The sequence below is a fragment of the Salmo trutta genome, chromosome 3, assembly GCF_901001165.1.
Source record: "Salmo trutta chromosome 3, fSalTru1.1, whole genome shotgun sequence".
NCBI lineage: Eukaryota > Metazoa > Chordata > Actinopteri > Salmoniformes > Salmonidae > Salmo > Salmo trutta.
In genome coordinates this window covers 11548168-11567671 of record NC_042959.1, presented here as the reverse complement: position 1 = coordinate 11567671, position 19504 = coordinate 11548168, and the positions used below count along the sequence as shown (strand labels likewise).

Sequence of the window (19504 nt, the reverse complement as noted above, 5' to 3'; positions counted from 1 at the left end):
CTCCCTGTACATAGCTCCACATTGATCTAGTGCTGGTACTCCCTGTATATAGCTCCACATTGATCTGGTACTCCCTGTATATAGCTACACATTGATCTGGTGCTGGTACTCCCTGTATATAGCTCCACAGTGATCTGGTACTGGTACTCTCTGTATATAACTCCACATTGGTCTCGTACTAGTACTCTCTGTATATAGCTCCACATTGATCTGGTACTGGTACTCCCTGTATATAGCTCCACATTGATCTGGTACTCCCTGTATATAGCTCTACATTGATCTGGTACTGGTACTCCCTGTATATAGCTTCACATTGACCTGGTACTGGTACTCCCTGTATATAGCTCCACATTGATCTGGTACGGGTACTTCCTGTATATAACTCCACATTGATCTGGTACTGGTTCTTCCTGTATATAACTCCACATTGATCTGGTACTAGTACTCCCTGTATATAGCTCCACATTGATCTGGTACTCCCTGTATATAGCTCCACATTGATCTGATACTGGTACTCCCTGTATATAGCTTCACATTGATCTGGTACTGGTACTCCCTGTATATAGCTCCACGTTGATATGGTACTAGTACTCCCTGTATATAGCTCCACATTGATCTGGTACTGGTACTCCCTGTATATAGCTCCACATTGATCTGGTACTGGTACTCCCTGTATATAGCTCATCATTGATCTGGTACTGGTACTTCCTGTATATAGCTCCACATTGATCTGGTACTGGTACTTCCTGTATATAGCTCATCATTGATCTGGTACTGGTACTTCCTGTATATAGCTCCACATTGATCTGGTACTGGTACTTCCTGTATATAGCTCCACATTGATCTGGTACTGGTACTCCCTGTATATAGCTCCACATTGATCTGGTACTCCCTGTATATAGCTCCACATTGATCTGGTACTGGTACTCCCTGTATACAGCTCCACATTGATCTGGTACTCCCTGTATATAGCTCCACATTGATCTGGTACTCCCTGTATATAGCTCCACATTGATCTGGTACTGGTAATCCCTGTATATAGCTCCACATTGATCTGGTACTGGTACTCCCTGTATATAGCTCCACATTGATCTGGTACTGGTATTCCCTGTATATAGCTTCACATTGATCTGGTACTGGTACTCCCTGTATATAGCTCCACATTGATCTGGTACTGGTACTCACTGTATACAGCTCCACATTGATCTGGTACTCCCTGTATATAGCTCCACATTGACCTGGTACTGGTACTCCCTGTATATAGCTCCACATTGATCTGGTACTGGTTCTCCCTGTATATAGCTTCACATTGATATGGTACAAGTACTCCCTGTATATAGCTCCACATTGATCTGGTACTGGTACTCCCTGTACATAGCTCCACATTGATCTGGTGCTGGTACTCCCTGTATATAGCTTCACATTGATCTGGTAATGGTACTCCCTGTATATAGCTCCACATTGATCTGGTACTGGTACTTCCTGTATATAGCTCCACATTGATCTGGTACTGGTACTTCCTGTATATAGCTCCACATAGATCTGGTGCTGGTACTCCCTGTATATAGCTCCACATTGATCTGGTACTCCCTGTATATAGCTCCACATTGATCTGGTACTGGTACTCCCTGTATATAGCTTCACATTGATCTGGTACTGGTACTCCCTGTATATAGCTCCACATTGATCTGGTACTGGTACTTCCTGTATATAGCTCAACATTGATCTGGTACTGGTACTTCCTGTATATAGCTCATCATTGATCTGGTACTGGTACTTCCTGTATATAGCTCCACATTGATCTGGTACTGGTACTTCTTGTATATAGCTCCACATTGATCTGGTACTGGTACTCCCTGTATATAGCTCCACATTGATCTGGTGCTGGTACTCCCTGTATATAGCTTCACATTGATATGGTACAAGTACTCCCTGTATATAGCTCCACATTGATCTGGTACTGGTACTCCCTGTACATAGCTCCACATTGATCTGGTGCTGGTACTCCCTGTATATAGCTTCACATTGATCTGGTACTGGTACTCCCTGTATATAGCTCCACATTGATCTGGTACTGGTACTTCCTGTATATAGCTCCACATTGATCTGGTGCTGGTACTCCCTGTATATAGCTCCACATTGATCTGGTACTCCCTGTATATAGCTCCACATTGATCTGGTACTGGTACTTCCTGTATATAGCTCTACATTGATCTGGTACTGGTACTTCCTGTATATAGCTCCACATTGATCTGGTACTGGTACTTCCTGTATATAGCTCCACATTGATCTGGTACTGGTACTCCCTGTATATAGCTCCACATTGATCTGGTACTCCCTGTATATAGCTCCACATTGATCTGGTACTGGTACTCCCTGTATATAGCTTCACATTGACCTGGTACTGGTACTCCCTGTATATAGCTCCACATTGATCTGGTACTGGTACTCCCTGTATATAGCTTCAAATTGATCTGGTACTAGTACTCCCTGTATATAGCTCTACATTGATCTGGTACTGGTACTCCCTGTATATAGCTTCACATTGACCTGGTACTGGTACTCCCTGTATATAGCTCCACATTGATCTGGTACTGGTACTTCCTGTATATAGCTCCACATTGATCTGGTACTGGTACTTCCTGTATATAGCTCCACATTGATCTGGTACTGGTTCTTCCTGTATATAGCTCCACATTGATCTGGTACTCCCTGTATATAGCTCCACATTGATCTGGTACTAGTACTCCCTGTTTCTAGCTCCACATTGATATGGTACTCCCTGTATATAGCTCCACATTGATCTGATACTGGTACTCCCTGTATATAGCTCTACATTGATCTGGTACTGGTAGTTCCTGTATATAGCTCCACATTGATCTGGTACTGGTACTTCCTGTATATAGCTCCACATTGATCTGATACTGGTACTCCCTGTATATAGCTCCACATTGATCTGGTACTCCCTGTATATAGCTCATCATTGATCTGGTACTCCCTGTATATAGCTCCACATTGATCTGGTACTCCCTGTATATAGCTCATCATTGATCTGGTACTCCTTGTATATAGCTCCACATTGATCTGGTACTGGTACTCCCTGTATATAGCTCCACATTGATCTGATACTGGTACTTCCTGTATATAGCTCCACATTGATCTGGTACTGGTACTCCCTGTATATAGATCCACATTGATCTGATACTCCCTGTATATAGCTCATCATTGATCTGGTACTGGTACTCCCTGTATATAGCTCCACATTGATCTTGTACTCCCTGTATATAGCTCCACATTGATCTGGTACTGGTACTCCCTGTATATAGCTCATCATTGATCTGGTACTGGTACTCCCTGTATAAAGCTCCACATTGATCTGGTACTGGTACTTCCTGTATATAGCTCATCATTGATCTGGTATTGGTACTTCCTGTATATAGCTCCACATTGATCTGGTACTGGTAATCCCTGTATATAGCTCCACATTGATCTGGTACTGGTACTCCCTGTATATAGCTCCACATTGATCTGGTACTGGTTCTCCCTGTGTATAGCTTCAAATTGATCTGGTACTAGTACTCCCTGTATATAGCTTCACATTGACCTGGTACTGGTACTCCCTGTATATAGCTCATCATTGATCTGGTACTGGTACTCCCTGTATATAGCTCCACATTGATCTGGTGCTGGTACTCCCTGTATATAGCTTCACATTGATATGGTACAAGTACTCCCTGTATATAGCTCCACATTGATCTGGTACTGGTACTCCCTGTACATAGCTCCACATTGATCTGGTGCTGGTACTCCCTGTATATAGCTCCAAATTGATCTGGTACTGGTACTTCTTGTACATAGCTCAACATTGATCTGGTACTGGTACTTCCTGTATATAGCTCATCATTGATTTGGTACTGGTACTTCCTGTATATAGCTCCACATTGATCTGGTACTGGTACTTCTTGTATATAGCTCCACATTGATCTGGTACTGGTACTCCCTGTATATAGCTCCACATTGATCTGGTGCTGGTACTCCCTGTATATAGCTTCACATTGATATGGTACAAGTACTCCCTGTATATAGCTCCACATTGATCTGGTACTGGTACTCCCTGTACATAGCTCCACATTGATCTGGTGCTGGTACTCCCTGTATATAGCTTCACATTGATCTGGTACTGGTACTCCATGTATATAGCTCCACATTGATCTGGTACTGGTACTTCCTGTATATAGCTCCACATTGATCTGGTGCTGGTACTCCCTGTATATAGCTCCACATTGATCTGGTACTCCCTGTATATAGCTCCACATTGATCTGGTACTGGTACTTCCTGTATATAGCTCTACATTGATCTGGTACTGGTACTTCCTGTATATAGCTCCACATTGATCTGGTACTGGTACTTCCTGTATATAGCTCCACATTGATCTGGTACTGGTACTCCCTGTATATAGCTCCACATTGATCTGGTACTCCCTGTATATAGCTCCACATTGATCTGGTACTGGTACTCCCTGTATATAGCTTCCCATTGACCTGGTACTGGTACTCCCTGTATATAGCTCCACATTGATCTGGTACTGGTACTCCCTGTATATAGCTTCAAATTGATCTGGTACTAGTACTCCCTGTATATAGCTCCACATTGATCTGGTACTGGTACTCCCTGTATATAGCTTCACATTGACCTGGTACTGGTACTCCCTGTATATAGCTCCACATTGATCTGGTACTGGTACTTCCTGTATTTAGCTCCACATTGATCTGGTACTGGTACTTCCTGTATATAGCTCCACATTGATCTGGTACTGGTTCTTCCTGTATATAGCTCCACATTGATCTGGTACTCCCTGTATATAGCTCCACATTGATCTGGTACTAGTACTCCCTGTTTCTAGCTCCACATTGATATGGTACTCCCTGTATATAGCTCCACATTGATCTGATACTGGTACTCCCTGTATATAGCTCTACATTGATCTGGTACTGGTAGTTCCTGTATATAGCTCCACATTGATCTGGTACTGGTACTTCCTGTATATAGCTCCACATTGATCTGATACTGGTACTCCCTGTATATAGCTCCACATTGATCTGGTACTCCCTGTATATAGCTCATCATTGATCTGGTACTCCCTGTATATAGCTCCACATTGATCTGGTACTGGTACTCCTTGTATATAGCTCCACATTGATCTGGTACTGGTACTCCCTGTATATAGCTCCACATTGATCTGGTACTCCCTGTATATAGCTCCACATTGATCTGATACTGGTACTTCCTGTATATAGCTCCACATTGATCTGGTACTGGTACTCCCTGTATATAGATCCACATTGATCTGATACTCCCTGTATATAGCTCATCATTGATCTGGTACTGGTACTCCCTGTATATAGCTCCACATTGATCTTGTACTCCCTGTATATAGCTCCACATTGATCTGGTACTGGTACTCCCTGTATATAGCTCATCATTGATCTGGTACTGGTACTCCTTGTATATAGCTCCACATTGATCTGGTACTGGTACTTCCTGTATATAGCTCCACATTGATCTGGTACTGGTACTCCCTGTATATAGCTCCACATTGATCTGGTACTGGTTCTCCCTGTGTATAGCTTCAAATTGATCTGGTACTAGTACTCCCTGTATATAGCTTCACATTGACCTGGTACTGGTACTCCCTGTATATAGCTCATCATTGATCTGGTACTGGTACTCCCTGTATATAGCTCCACATTGATCTGGTGCTGGTACTCCCTGTATATAGCTTCACATTGATATGGTACAAGTACTCCCTGTATATAGCTCCACATTGATCTGGTACTGGTACTCCCTGTACATAGCTCCACATTGATCTGGTGCTGGTACTCCTTATATATAGCTTCACATTGATCTGGTACTGGTACTCCCTGTATATAGCTCCAAATTGATCTGGTACTGGTACTTCTTGTATATAGCTCCACATTGATCTGGTACTGGTACTTCCTGTATATAGCTCCACATTGATCTGGAGCTGGTACTCCCTGTATATAGCTCCACATTGATCTGGTACTCCCTGTATATAGCTCCACATTGATCTGGTACTGGTACTCCCTGTATAAAGATCCACATTGATCTGGTACTGGTACTTCCTGTATATAGCTCCACATTGATCTGGTACTGGTACTTCCTGTATATAGCTCATCATTGATCTGGTACTGGTACTTCCTGTATATAGCTCCACATTGATCTGGTACTGGTACTTCCTGTATATAGCTCCACATTGATCTGGTACTGGTACTCCCTGTATATAGCTCCACATTGATCTGGTACTCCCTGTATATAGCTCCACATTGATCTGGTACTGGTACTCCCTGTATACAGCTCCACATTGATCTGGTACTCCCTGTATATAGCTCCACATTGATCTGGTACTGGTACTCCCTGTATATAGCTCCACATTGATCTGGTACTCCCTGTATATAGCTCCACATTGATCTGGTACTGGTACTCCCTGTATACAGCTCCACATTGATCTGGTACTCCCTGTATATAGCTCCACATTGATCTGGTACTGGTACTCCCTGTATATAGCTTCAAATTGATCTGGTACTGGTACTCCCTGTATAAAGCTCTACAGTGATCTGGTACTGGTACTGCCTGTATATAGCTCCACATTGATCTGGCACTGGTACTCCCTCTATATAGGTCACATTGATCTGGTACTGGTACTCCCTGTATATAGCTCCACATTGATCTGGTACTGGTACTCCCTGTATATAGCTCCACATTGATCTGGTACTCCCTGTATATAGCTCCACATTGATCTGGTACTGGTACTCCCTGTATATAGCTTCACATTGATCTGGTACTGGTACTCCCTGTATATAGCTCCACATTGATCTGGTACTGGTACTTCCTGTATATAGCTCCACATTGATCTGGTACTGGTACTTCCTGTATATAGCTCATCATTGATCTGGTACTGGTACTTCCTGTATATAGCTCCACATTGATCTGGTACTGGTACTTCCTGTATATAGCTCCACATTGATCTGGTACTGGTACTCCCTGTATAGAGCTCCACATTGATCTGGTACTCCCTGTGTATAGCTCCACATTGATCTGGTACTGGTACTCCCTTTATACAGCTCCACATTGATCTGGTACTCCCTATATATAGCTCCACATTGATCTGGTACTGGTACTCCCTGTATTTAGCTCCACATTGATCTGGTACTCCCTGTATATAGCTCCACATTGATCTGGTACTGGTACTCCCTGTATACAGCTCCACATTGATCTGGTACTCCCTGTATATAGCTCCACATTGATCTGGTACTGGTACTCCCTGTATATAGCTTCAAATTGATCTGGTACTGGTACTCCCTGTATAAAGCTCTACAGTGATCTGGTACTGGTACTCCCTGTATATAGCTCCACATTGATCTGGCACTGGTACTCCCTCTATATAGGTCACATTGATCTGGTACTGGTACTCCCTGTATATAGCTCCACATTGATCTGGTACTGGTACTCCCTGTATATAGCTTCACATTGACCTGGTACTGGTACTCCCTGTATATAGCTCCACATTGATCTGGTACTGGTACTTCCTGTATATAGCTCCACATTGATCTGGTACTGGTATTTCCTGTATATAGCTCCACATTGATCTGGTACTGGTTCTTCCTGTATATAGCTCCACATTGATCTGGTACTCCCTGTATATAGCTCCACATTGATCTGGTACTGGTAATCCCTGTATATAGCTCCACATTGATCTGGTAATGGTACTCCCTGTATATATCTCCACATTGATCTGGTACTGGTACTCCCTGTATATAGCTTCACATTGATCTGGTACTGGTACTCCCTGTATATAGCTCCACATTGATCTGGTACTGGTACTCCCTGTATACAGCTCCACATTGAACTAGTACTCCCTGTATATAGCTCCACATTGACCTGGTACTGGTACTCCCTGTATATAGCTCCACATTGATCTGGTACTGGTTCTCCCTGTATATAGCTTCACATTGATATGGTACAAGTACTCCCTGTATATAGCTCCACATTGATCTGGTACTGGTACTCCCTGTACATAGCTCCACATTGATCTGGTGCTGGTACTCCCTGTATATAGCTTCACATTGATCTGGTAATGGTACTCCCTGTATATAGCTCCACATTGATCTGGTACTGGTACTTCCTGTATATAGCTCCACATTGATCTGGTACTGGTACTTCCTGTATATAGCTCCACATTGATCTGGTACTGGTACTCCCTGTATATAGCTCCACATTGATCTGGTACTGGTACTTCCTGTATATAGCTCAACATTGATCTGGTACTGGTACTTCCTGTATATAGCTCCACATTGATCTGGTACTGGTACTCTCCCTGTATATAGCTCCACATTGATCTGGTACTGGTACTTCCTGTATATAGCTCCACATTGATCTTGTACTGGTACTTCTTGTATATAGCTCCACATTGATCTGGTACTGGTACTCCCTGTATATAGCTCCACATTGATCTGGTACTGGTACTCCCTGAATATAGCTCCACATTGATCTGGTACTGGTTCTCCCTGTGTATAGCTTCAAATTGATCTGGTACTAGTACTCCCTGTATATAGCTTCACATTGACATGGTACTGGTACTTCCTGTATATAGCTCATCATTGATCTGGTACTGGTACTCCCTGTATATAGCTCCACATTGATCTGGTGCTGGTACTCCCTGTATATAGCTTCACATTGATATGGTACAAGTACTCCCTGTATATAGCTCCACATTGATCTGGTACTGGTACTCCCTGTACATAGCTCCACATTGATCTGGTGCTGGTACTCCCTGTATATAGCTTCACATTGATCTGGTACTGGTACTCCCTGTATATAGCTCCACATTGATCTGGTACTGGTACTTCCTGTATATAGCTCCACATTGATCTGGTACTGGTACTTCCTGTATATAGCTCCACATTGATCTGGTGCTGGTACTCCCTGTATATAGCTCCACATTGATCTGGTACTCCCTGTATATAGCTCCACATTGATCTGGTACTGGTACTTCCTGTATATAGCTCCACATTGATCTGGTACTGGTACTTCCTGTATATAGCTCATCATTGATCTGGTACTGGTACTTCCTGTATATAGCTCCACATTGATCTGGTACTGGTACTTCCTGTATATAGCTCCACATTGATCTGGTACTGGTACTCCCTGTATATAGCTCCACATTGATCTGGTACTCCCTGTATATAGCTCCACATTGATCTGGTACTGGTACTCCCTGTATATAGCTTCACATTGACCTGGTACTGGTACTCCCTGTATATAGCTCCACATTGATCTGGTACTGGTACTCCCTGTATATAGCTTCAAACTGATCTGGTACTAGTACTCCCTGTATATAGCTCCACATTGATCTGGTACTGGTACTCCCTGTATATAGCTTCACATTGACCTGGTACTGGTACTCCCTGTATATAGCTCCACATTGATCTGGTACTGGTACTTCCTGTATATAGCTCCACATTGATCTGGTACTGGTACTTCCTGTATATAGCTCCACATTGATCTGGTACTGGTTCTTCCTGTATATAGCTCCACATTGATCTGGTACTCCCTGTATATAGCTGCACATTGAACTGGTACTAGTACTCCCTGTATATAGCTCCACATTGATCTGGTACTCCCTGTATATAGCTCCACATTGATCTGATACTGGTACTTCCCTGTATATAGCTCTACATTGATCTGGTACTGGTACTTCCTGTATATAGCTCCACATTGATCTGGTACTGGTACTTCCTGTATATAGCTCCACATTGATCTGATACTGGTACTCCCTGTATATAGCTCCACATTGATCTGATAATGGTACTCCCTGTATATAGCTCATCATTGATCTGGTACTCCCTGTATATTGCTCCACATTGATCTGGTACTGGTACTCCTTGTATATAGCTCCACATTGATCTGGTATTGGTACTCCCTGTATATAGCTCCACATTGATCTGGTACTCCCTGTATATAGCTCCACATTGATCTGACACTGCTACTTCCTGTATATAGCTCCACATTGATCTGGTACTGGTACTCCCTGTATATAGCTCCACATTGATCTGGTACTCCCTGTATATAGCTGCACATTGAACTGGTACTAGTACTCCCTGTATATAGCTCCACATTGATATGGTACTCCCTGTATATAGCTCCACATTGATCTGATACTGGTACTCCCTGTATATAGCTCTACATTGATCTGGTACTGGTACTTCCTGTATATAGCTCCACATTGATCTGGTACTGGTACTTCCTGTATATAGCTCCACAATGATCTGATACTGGTACTCCCTGTATATAGCTCCACATTGATCTGATACTGGTACTCCCTGTATATAGCTCATCATTGATCTGGTACTCCCTGTATATTGCTCCACATTGATCTGGTACTGGTACTCCTTGTATATAGCTCCACATTGATCTGGTATTGGTACTCCCTGTATATAGCTCCACATTGATCTGGTACTCCCTGTATATAGCTCCACATTGATCTGGTACTGGTACTTCCTGTATATAGCTCCACATTGATCTGGTACTGGTACTTCCTGTATATAGCTCCACATTGATCTGATACTGGTACTCCCTGTATATAGCTCCACATTGATCTGATAATGGTACTCCCTGTATATAGCTCATCATTGATCTGGTACTCCCTGTATATTGCTCCACATTGATCTGATACTGGTACTCCCTGTATATAGCTCTACATTGATCTGGTACTGGTACTTCCTGTATATAGCTCCACATTGATCTGGTACTGGTACTTCCTGTATATAGCTCCACATTGATCTGGTACTGGTACTTCCTGTATATAGCTCCACATTGATCTGGTACTGGTTCTTCCTGTATATAGCTCCACATTGATCTGGTACTCCCTGTATATAGCTGCACATTGAACTGGTACTAGTACTCCCTGTATATAGCTCCACATTGATCTGGTACTCCCTGTATATAGCTCCACATTGATCTGATACTGGTACTCCCTGTATATAGCTCTACATTGATCTGGTACTGGTACTTCCTGTATATAGCTCCACATTGATCTGGTACTGGTACTTCCTGTATATAGCTCCACATTGATCTGATACTGGTACTCCCTGTATATAGCTCCACATTGATCTGATAATGGTACTCCCTGTATATAGCTCATCATTGATCTGGTACTCCCTGTATATTGCTCCACATTGATCTGGTACTGGTACTCCTTGTATATAGCTCCACATTGATCTGGTATTGGTACTCCCTGTATATAGCTCCACATTGATCTGGTACTCCCTGTATATAGCTCCACATTGATCTGACACTGCTACTTCCTGTATATAGCTCCACATTGATCTGGTACTGGTTCTTCCTGTATATAGCTCCACATTGATCTGGTACTCCCTGTATATAGCTGCACATTGAACTGGTACTAGTACTCCCTGTATATAGCTCCACATTGATATGGTACTCCCTGTATATAGCTCCACATTGATCTGATACTGGTACTCCCTGTATATAGCTCTACATTGATCTGGTACTGGTACTTCCTGTATATAGCTCCACATTGATCTGGTACTGGTACTTCCTGTATATAGCTCCACAATGATCTGATACTGTTACTCCCTGTATATAGCTCCACATTGATCTGATACTGGTACTCCCTGTATATAGCTCATCATTGATCTGGTACTCCCTGTATATTGCTCCACATTGATCTGGTACTGGTACTCCTTGTATATAGCTCCACATTGATCTGGTATTGGTACTCCCTGTATATAGCTCCACATTGATCTGGTACTCCCTGTATATAGCTCCACATTGATCTGACACTGCTACTTCCTGTATATAGCTCCACATTGATCTGGTACTGGTACTCCCTGTATATAGATCCACATTGATCTGATACTCCCTGTATATAGCTCATCCTTGATCTGGTACTGGTACTCCCTGTATATAGCTCCACATTGATCTTGTACTCCCTGTATATAGCTCCACATTGATCTGGTACTGGTACTCCCTGTATATAGCTCATCATTGATCTGGTACTGGTACTCCCTGTATATAGCTCCACATTGATCTGGTACTGGTACTTCCTGTATATAGCTCATCATTGATCTGGTATTGGTACTTCCTGTATATAGCTCCACATTGATCTGGTACTGGTAATCCCTGTATATAGCTCCACATTGATCTGGTAATGGTACTCCCTGTATATAGCTCCACATTGATCTGGTACTGGTTCTCCCTGTGTATAGCTTCAAATTGATCTGGTACTAGTACTCCCTGTATATAGCTTCACATTGACCTGGTACTGGTACTCCCTGTATAAAGCTCATCATTGATCTGGTACTGGTACTCCCTGTATATAGCTCCACATTGATCTGGTGCTGGTACTCCCTGTATATAGCTTCACATTGATATGGTACAAGTACTCCCTGTATATAGCTCCACATTAATCTGGTACTGGTACTCCCTGTACATAGCTCCACATTGATCTGGTGCTGGTACTCCCTGTATATAGCTTCACATTGATCTGGTACCTATACTCCCTGTATATAGCTCCACATTGATCTGGTACTGGTACTTCCTGTATATATCACCACATTGATCTGGTACTGATACTTATTGTATGTAGCTCCACATTGATCTGGTGCTGGTACTCCCTGTATATAGCTTCACATTGATCTGGTACTGGTACTCTCTGTATATAGCTCCACATTGATCTGGTACTGGTATTTCCTGTATATTGCTCCACATTGATCTGGTACTGGTACTTCCTGTATATAGCTCCACATTGATCTGGTACTGGTACTCCCTGTATATAGCTCCACATTGATCTGGTACTCCCTGTATATAGCTCCACATTGATCTGGTACTGGTACTCCCTGTATATAGCTTCACATTGATCTGGTACTGGTACTCCCTGTATATAGCTCCACATTGATCTGGTACTGGTACTTCCTGTATATTGCTCCACATTGATCTGGTACTGGTACTTCCTGTATATAGCTCCACATTGATCTGGTACTGGTACTCCCTGTATATAGCTCCACATTGATCTGGTACTCCCTGTATATAGCTCCACATTGATCTGGTATTGGTACTGCCTGTATACAGCTCCACATTGATCTGGTACTCCCTGTATATAGCTCCACATTGATCTGGTACTGGTACTCCCTGTATATAGCTCCACATTGATCTGGTACTCCCTGTATATAGCTCCACATTGATCTGGTACTGGTACTCCCTGTATACAGCTCCACATTGATCTGGTACTCCCTGAATATAGCTCCACATTGATCTGGTACTGGTACTCCCTGTATATAGCTTCAAATTGATCTGGTACTGGTACTCCCTGTATAAAGCTCTACAGTGATCTGGTACTGGTACTCCCTGTATATAGCTCCACATTGATCTGGCACTGGTACTCCCTCTATATTGGTCACATTGATCTGGTACTGGTACTCCCTGTATATAGCTCCACATTGATCTGGTACTGGTACTCCCTTTATATAGCTCCACATTGATCTGGTACTCCCTGTATATAGCTCCACATTGATCTGGTACTGGTACTCCCTGTATATAGCTTCACATTGATCTGGTACTGGTACTCCCTGTATATAGCTCCACATTGATCTGGTACTGGTACTCCCTGTATATAGCTCAACATTGATCTGGTACTAGTACTCTCTGTATATAGCTCCACATTGATCTGGTACTGGTACTCCCTGTATATAGCTCCACATTGATCTGGTACTGGTACTCTCTGTATATAGCTCCACATTGATCTGGTACTGGTACTCCCTGTATATAGCTCTACATTGATCTGGTACTAGTACTCTCTGTATATAGCTCATCATAGATCTGGTACTAGTACTCTCTGTATAAAGCTCTACATTGATCTGGTACTAGTACTCTCTGTATATAGCTCCACATTGATCTGGTACTGGTACTCTCTGTATATAGCTCCACATTGATCTGGTACTGGTACTCCCTGTATATAGCTCTACATTGATCTGGTACTAGTACTCTCTGTATATAGCTCTACATTGATCTGGTACTAGTACTCTCTGTATATAGCTCTACATTGATCTGGTACTAGTACTCTCTGTATATAGCTCCACATTGATCTGGTACTAGTACTCTCTGTATATAGCTCCACATTGATCTGGTACTGGTACTCCCTGTATATAGCTCCACATTGATCTGGTACTGGTACTCCCTGTATATAGCTCCACATTGATCTGGTACTGGTACTCCCTGTATATAGCTCTACATTGATCTGGTACTAGTACTCTCTGTATATAGCTCTACATTGATCTGGTACTAGTACTCTCTGTATATAGCTCCACATTGATCTGGTACTAGTACTCTCTGTATATAGCTCATCATAGATCTGGTACTAGTACTCTCTGTATAAAGCTCTAAATTGATCTGGTACTAGTACTCTCTGTATATAGCTCCACATTGATCTGGTACTGGTACTCTCTGTATATAGCTCCACATTGATCTGGTACTGGTACTCCCTGTATATAGCTCTACATTGATCTGGTACTAGTACTCTCTGTATATAGCTCTACATTGATCTGGTACTAGTACTCTCTGTATATAGCTCTACATTGATCTGGTACTAGTACTCTCTGTATATAGCTCCACATTGATCTGGTACTAGTACTCTCTGTATATAGCTCATCATAGATCTGGTACTAGTACTCTCTGTATATAGCTCTACATTGATCTGGTACTAGTACTCTCTGTATATAGCTCCACATTGATCTGGTACTGGTACTCCCTGTATATAGCTCCACATTGATCTGGTACTGGTACTCCCTGTATTTATCTCCATTCTTGTGTATTTTATTCCTCTTGCGGTACCATTTTCTTTTTATTATAATTTTGTAACTCTGCAACATTGGGAAGGGCTCGTAAGTAACCATTTCACGGTAAAGAGTACAGCTGTTGTATTCGGCGCATATGACAAATCATTAATATGATATGAAATTACACGTGGTTGATATTCCCACTAGCCCATGCCTACACCAATCAAACGCTTTGACATAGTGAGAAATAGTGAACGAGTGCACACTTCAGGAGAAAATGGTTTGTATTTTCGAAGCCCTGAAGGTTGTGTGGAGCTAGAGGAAGATTGACTTGTGATTGGTTTCTTACACAGATGACGCGGCTGGGAGAGCCGATAGACGAACCCGGTGGAGAGATGGAGGTCTCTGACAGACGTCTGTGCTGTGGGAAGAAAGAAAAGAAAAAGGAATGAGGGTAAAAAAAAATCTACTGTCAAAATGTTTCTCATTCCAGATGACGTTGGAAATGTTTCTGTAGAGTTGAGTGATATCTGTGTTCTGTAGAGTTGAGTGATATCTGTGTTCTGTAGAGTAATATATGTGTTCTGTAGAGTTGAGTGATATCTGTGTTCTGTAGAGTTGAGTGATATCTGTGTTCTGTAGAGTAATATATGTGTTCTGTAGAGTTGAGTGATATCTGTGTTCTGTAGAGTCGAGTGATATCTGTGTTCTGTAATGTATGTGTTCTGTAGAGTTGAGTGATATCTGTGTTCTGTAGAGTCGAGTGATATCTGTGTTCTGTAGAGTCGAGTGATATCTGTGTTCTGTAATGTATGTGTTCTGTAGAGTTGAGTGATATCTGTGTTCTGTTGAGTAATATATGTGTTCTATAGAGTCGAGTGATATCTGTGTTCTGTAGAGTAATATATGTGTTCTGTAGAGTAGAGTGATATCTGTGTTCTGTAAAGTGATATCTGTGTTCTGTAGAGTAGAGTAATATATGTGTTCTATAGAGTCGAGTGATATCTGTGTTCTGTAGAGTAGAGTGATATTTGTGATCTGTAGAGTAGTGATATCTGTGTTCTGTAGAGTACAGTGATATTTGTGATCTGTAGAGTGATATCTGAGTCCTGTAGAGTAGAGTGATATCTGTGTCCTGTAGAGTAGAGTGATATCTGTGTTCTGTAGAGTAGAGTGATATCTGTGTTCTGTAGAGTAATATATGTGTTCTGTAGAGTAATACAGGTGTTCTGTAGAGTGATATCTGTGTTCTGTAGAGTAATATATGTGTTCTGTAAAGTAGAGTGATATCTATGTTCTGTAGAGTGATATCGGAGTTCTGTAGAGTAGAGTGATATCTGAGTTCTGTAGAGTAGAGTAATATATGTGTTCTGTAGAGTAGAGTGATATCTGTGTTCTGTAGAGTAGAGTGATATCTGTGTTCTGTAGAGTAGAGTGATATCTGTGTTCTATAGAGTAATATATGTGTTCTGTAAAGTAGAGTGATATCTGTGTTCTATAGAGTAATATATGTGTTCTGTAAAGTAGAGTGATATCTATGTTCTGTAGAGTAGAGTGACATCTGTGTTCTGTAGAGTAGAGTGATATCTGTGTTCTGTAGAGTAGAGTGATATCTGTGTTCTGTAGAGTAGAGTGATATCTGTGATCTGTAGAGTAGAGTGATATCTGTGATCTGTAGAGTAGAGTGATATCTGTGTTCTGTAGTATTAGCAGATTATGTTATTCTTTAATAACACAGACCCAAAGCAAATCAGGGAGAGGAAAATAGGTTTATTCAAATAGGACAAATCATGCTTGGAAGTAGATGGTAGATGTTCATGCTCCCCTGTCCTCAGTGATGCTCTCCTGAGCAGAGGGACAGCATGTAGTGTATAACCCAGCCCTAGCCTGTGGTTGACCAATTATAATCCCTTGCAATAAAACTGGGCCAATGGCCAAATAACAAGTATCCTGTTTCAGGTTGGATCAATGAGAACGTGCCACACGTAGCTATAAGTTCAGTACTGACATTCCTAACAGATGTTGAACTGAAAACCAACTATTTCCATTGATATTTCCCTATTACAGAAAAACTCACTTCCTTGATCGTTAGTACTGTATTGACCTCTCGTCCTCTGTCTGCGTTGTGTATTTATCTTCGAAATATTATTATAGTACAGTGATATCTGTGTTCTGTAGAGTAGAGTGATATCTGTGTTATGTAGAGTGATATCTGTGTTTGTCTCACCCTGAGTCTTCGCTCTGCTCTGGCCGCCTGCTTACACAAAGGATGCCACACTTCACCACCTGACAGAGAGAGAGAGACAGAGAGGGAGACAGAGAGAGAGAGACAGAGAGGGAGACAGAGAGGGAGAGAGAAAGAGAGAAGAGAGTCCTTGTGAGTTTTATAAGTCAGTGATGCTGTGTGTGTGTCTGTGTGTGTCTGTGTGTGTGTGTGTGTGTGTGTGTGTGTGTGTGTGTGTGTGTGTGTGTGTGTGTGTGTGTGTGTGTGTGTGTGTGTGTGTGTGTGTTTTACCATGCAGGTACATTTCTTCTCCCTCTGTGAACATCATGTGACATCGGGCACAGCGGGCACAGGTAGGGTGGTAGTGCTTCCCCCCTGCCTGGAGAGAGAGAGCAAGAGAGAGAGAGAGCAACACAGAGAGAGAGAGACACAGAGAGACACAGAGAGACAGACACAGAGAGACACAGAGAGAGATTAATTTCTCTGTTTTTAAGATGAGATAAACACTCAAATCTAATTCAAGACAAGTGATGAGCAACAACTCTACAACTCAATAAGAAGGTTTGACTCTCGCTAGCTAGCTAGCTACACAACAAAAACCTAGCTAGCTAGCTACACAACAAAAACCTAGCTAGCTAGCTACACAACAAAAACCTAGCTAACTAGCTACCCAACAAAAACATAGCTAGCTAGCTACACAACAAAAACATAGCTAGCCAGCTACACAACAAAAACCTAGCTAGCAGGCTAACAAGCTAGCCAGAAAAATGTTGCAAGGGAAGTTAATACAACTACATTAAACGACCAAACTGAGTGAGTAAAACAAAAAGGAACAAGGACTATAACATTAAACACATCTTCTGAGTCCATTCTCTACCGTTAAAGAGGCCAAAAATGGCACAACGAGGAAAGCTTTTAAACTGAAACTACTAAAGGGGAGGCCAGAAACCAAACTCATCTTTCTCACTGACCAGCCAAATGCATGGCGTTCAGCACTCTGCTGTCACTACCCATCCATAAAGAAAGAAGGAATCTGTAATGGGTGGAAGCTGAAAGTCAAAGAGACAGACGACCCTGACAGCACCATGATAACAATCAACCTCCACAAGACTGGGTCTGTCATGGTGCAAAGTAACCTTAGGCTGTTAGAAACAGACTGGGTCTGTCATGGTGCAAAGTAACCTTAGGCTGTTTGAAACAGACTTTCAGACCATTAAGGAGAGAGCAGAGGACACCACCAGTGTCCCCCTGCCCCCACTGCACACCCACACCTGGAGGAGCCCCAGCCTGACAGAGCTTCACATATGCTGTGAGAGGAGCAACTGGCCCAGCCCCCACTAACGAAATAAGTGACGTTAAACACATGCTGAGTCTACTATGCTCAAATGTGATAGGCCGGGGGTCACAGTAAGATGAACACAAGATCTCCACCCTCCTCACAATATATCCACCCAAGTGGCATGACACAAATGCGATCTTCAATTATAAACAAATGACATTTGCATAATACGAGTTTACATTAGTTGAAAAATCATATTTTAATAGTTCTTGTTGGATTGTGAGTGTTTATTTCCTTTTGAAGGTAAAGAATAAACAGTTATGAAATCTTTTTACATTGCATTTTGGAATTTACAAGGTTTGAAGTCCTCTGCTTTTGGGCTAAAGAGCAGAAACCCAGTGTTCCTGAACTATAGGAAACATGGTGCAGAGGTGATGTTTCCACTGGCTGTCCACTTGGTTATAGGGAGATAATCCTACCATCTACTAAATTAAAAGGACTCAGGACAGGGCAGAGACTCAGGACAGGGCAGAGACTCAGGACAGGGCAGAGACTCAGGACAGGGCAGAGACTCAGGACAGGGCAGAGACTCAGGACAGGGAAGAGACTCAGGACAGGGAAGAGACTCAGGACAGGGCAGAGACTCAGGTGGAATGCTAATATGGTATAAATCTGAACTAACTCATTCAATCAAATTGATCAAAACAGGACCATTCTTAATCTGCTTAAAAATCAACAAGGAGGCTATTTTAACAGATAGAAAGGTATTCCTCTGTGCCACATACATTCCCCCCTCAGAGTCACCCTACTTCAATGAAGAGAGTTTCTCCATTCTAGAGGGGGAGACTAGTCACGTTCAGGCCCAAGGCAACGTACTGGTCTGTGGAACCTGAATGCTAGAACAGCAGAAGAACTAGACACTATTAACAGTCATGGGGACAAACACCTACCAGGAAGCAACAACCTTTCCCTCCACACATACCCCCCAGAAACAACTATGACAAAGTGAAAAACAAAAATGGAGTAAAGCTCCTGATGCGATGTTGAACACTGGGTCTGTATATAGTCAATGTCAGACTAAGAGGGGACTCTTTTGGTAGGTACAGTTGATGTCAGAAATTTACATA

The 19504-nt window shown here is 42.3% G+C and overlaps 1 protein-coding gene across 1 annotated transcript in view; it reads right to left on the bottom strand.

Annotated features, from left to right (window-relative positions):
* LOC115164014 (actin-binding LIM protein 3) overlaps nt 1-19504 on the bottom strand; it is an 81373-nt gene that overhangs the window by 19977 nt on the left and 41892 nt on the right. The window contains exons 5-7 of the mRNA XM_029716164.1: nt 17390-17477; nt 17102-17160; nt 15224-15295 (exon numbers count right to left, since the gene is read on the bottom strand). Of these exons, the coding sequence (XP_029572024.1) occupies nt 15224-15295; nt 17102-17160; nt 17390-17477 (219 nt within the window). The remainder of the gene's footprint in view (nt 1-15223; nt 15296-17101; nt 17161-17389; nt 17478-19504) is intronic.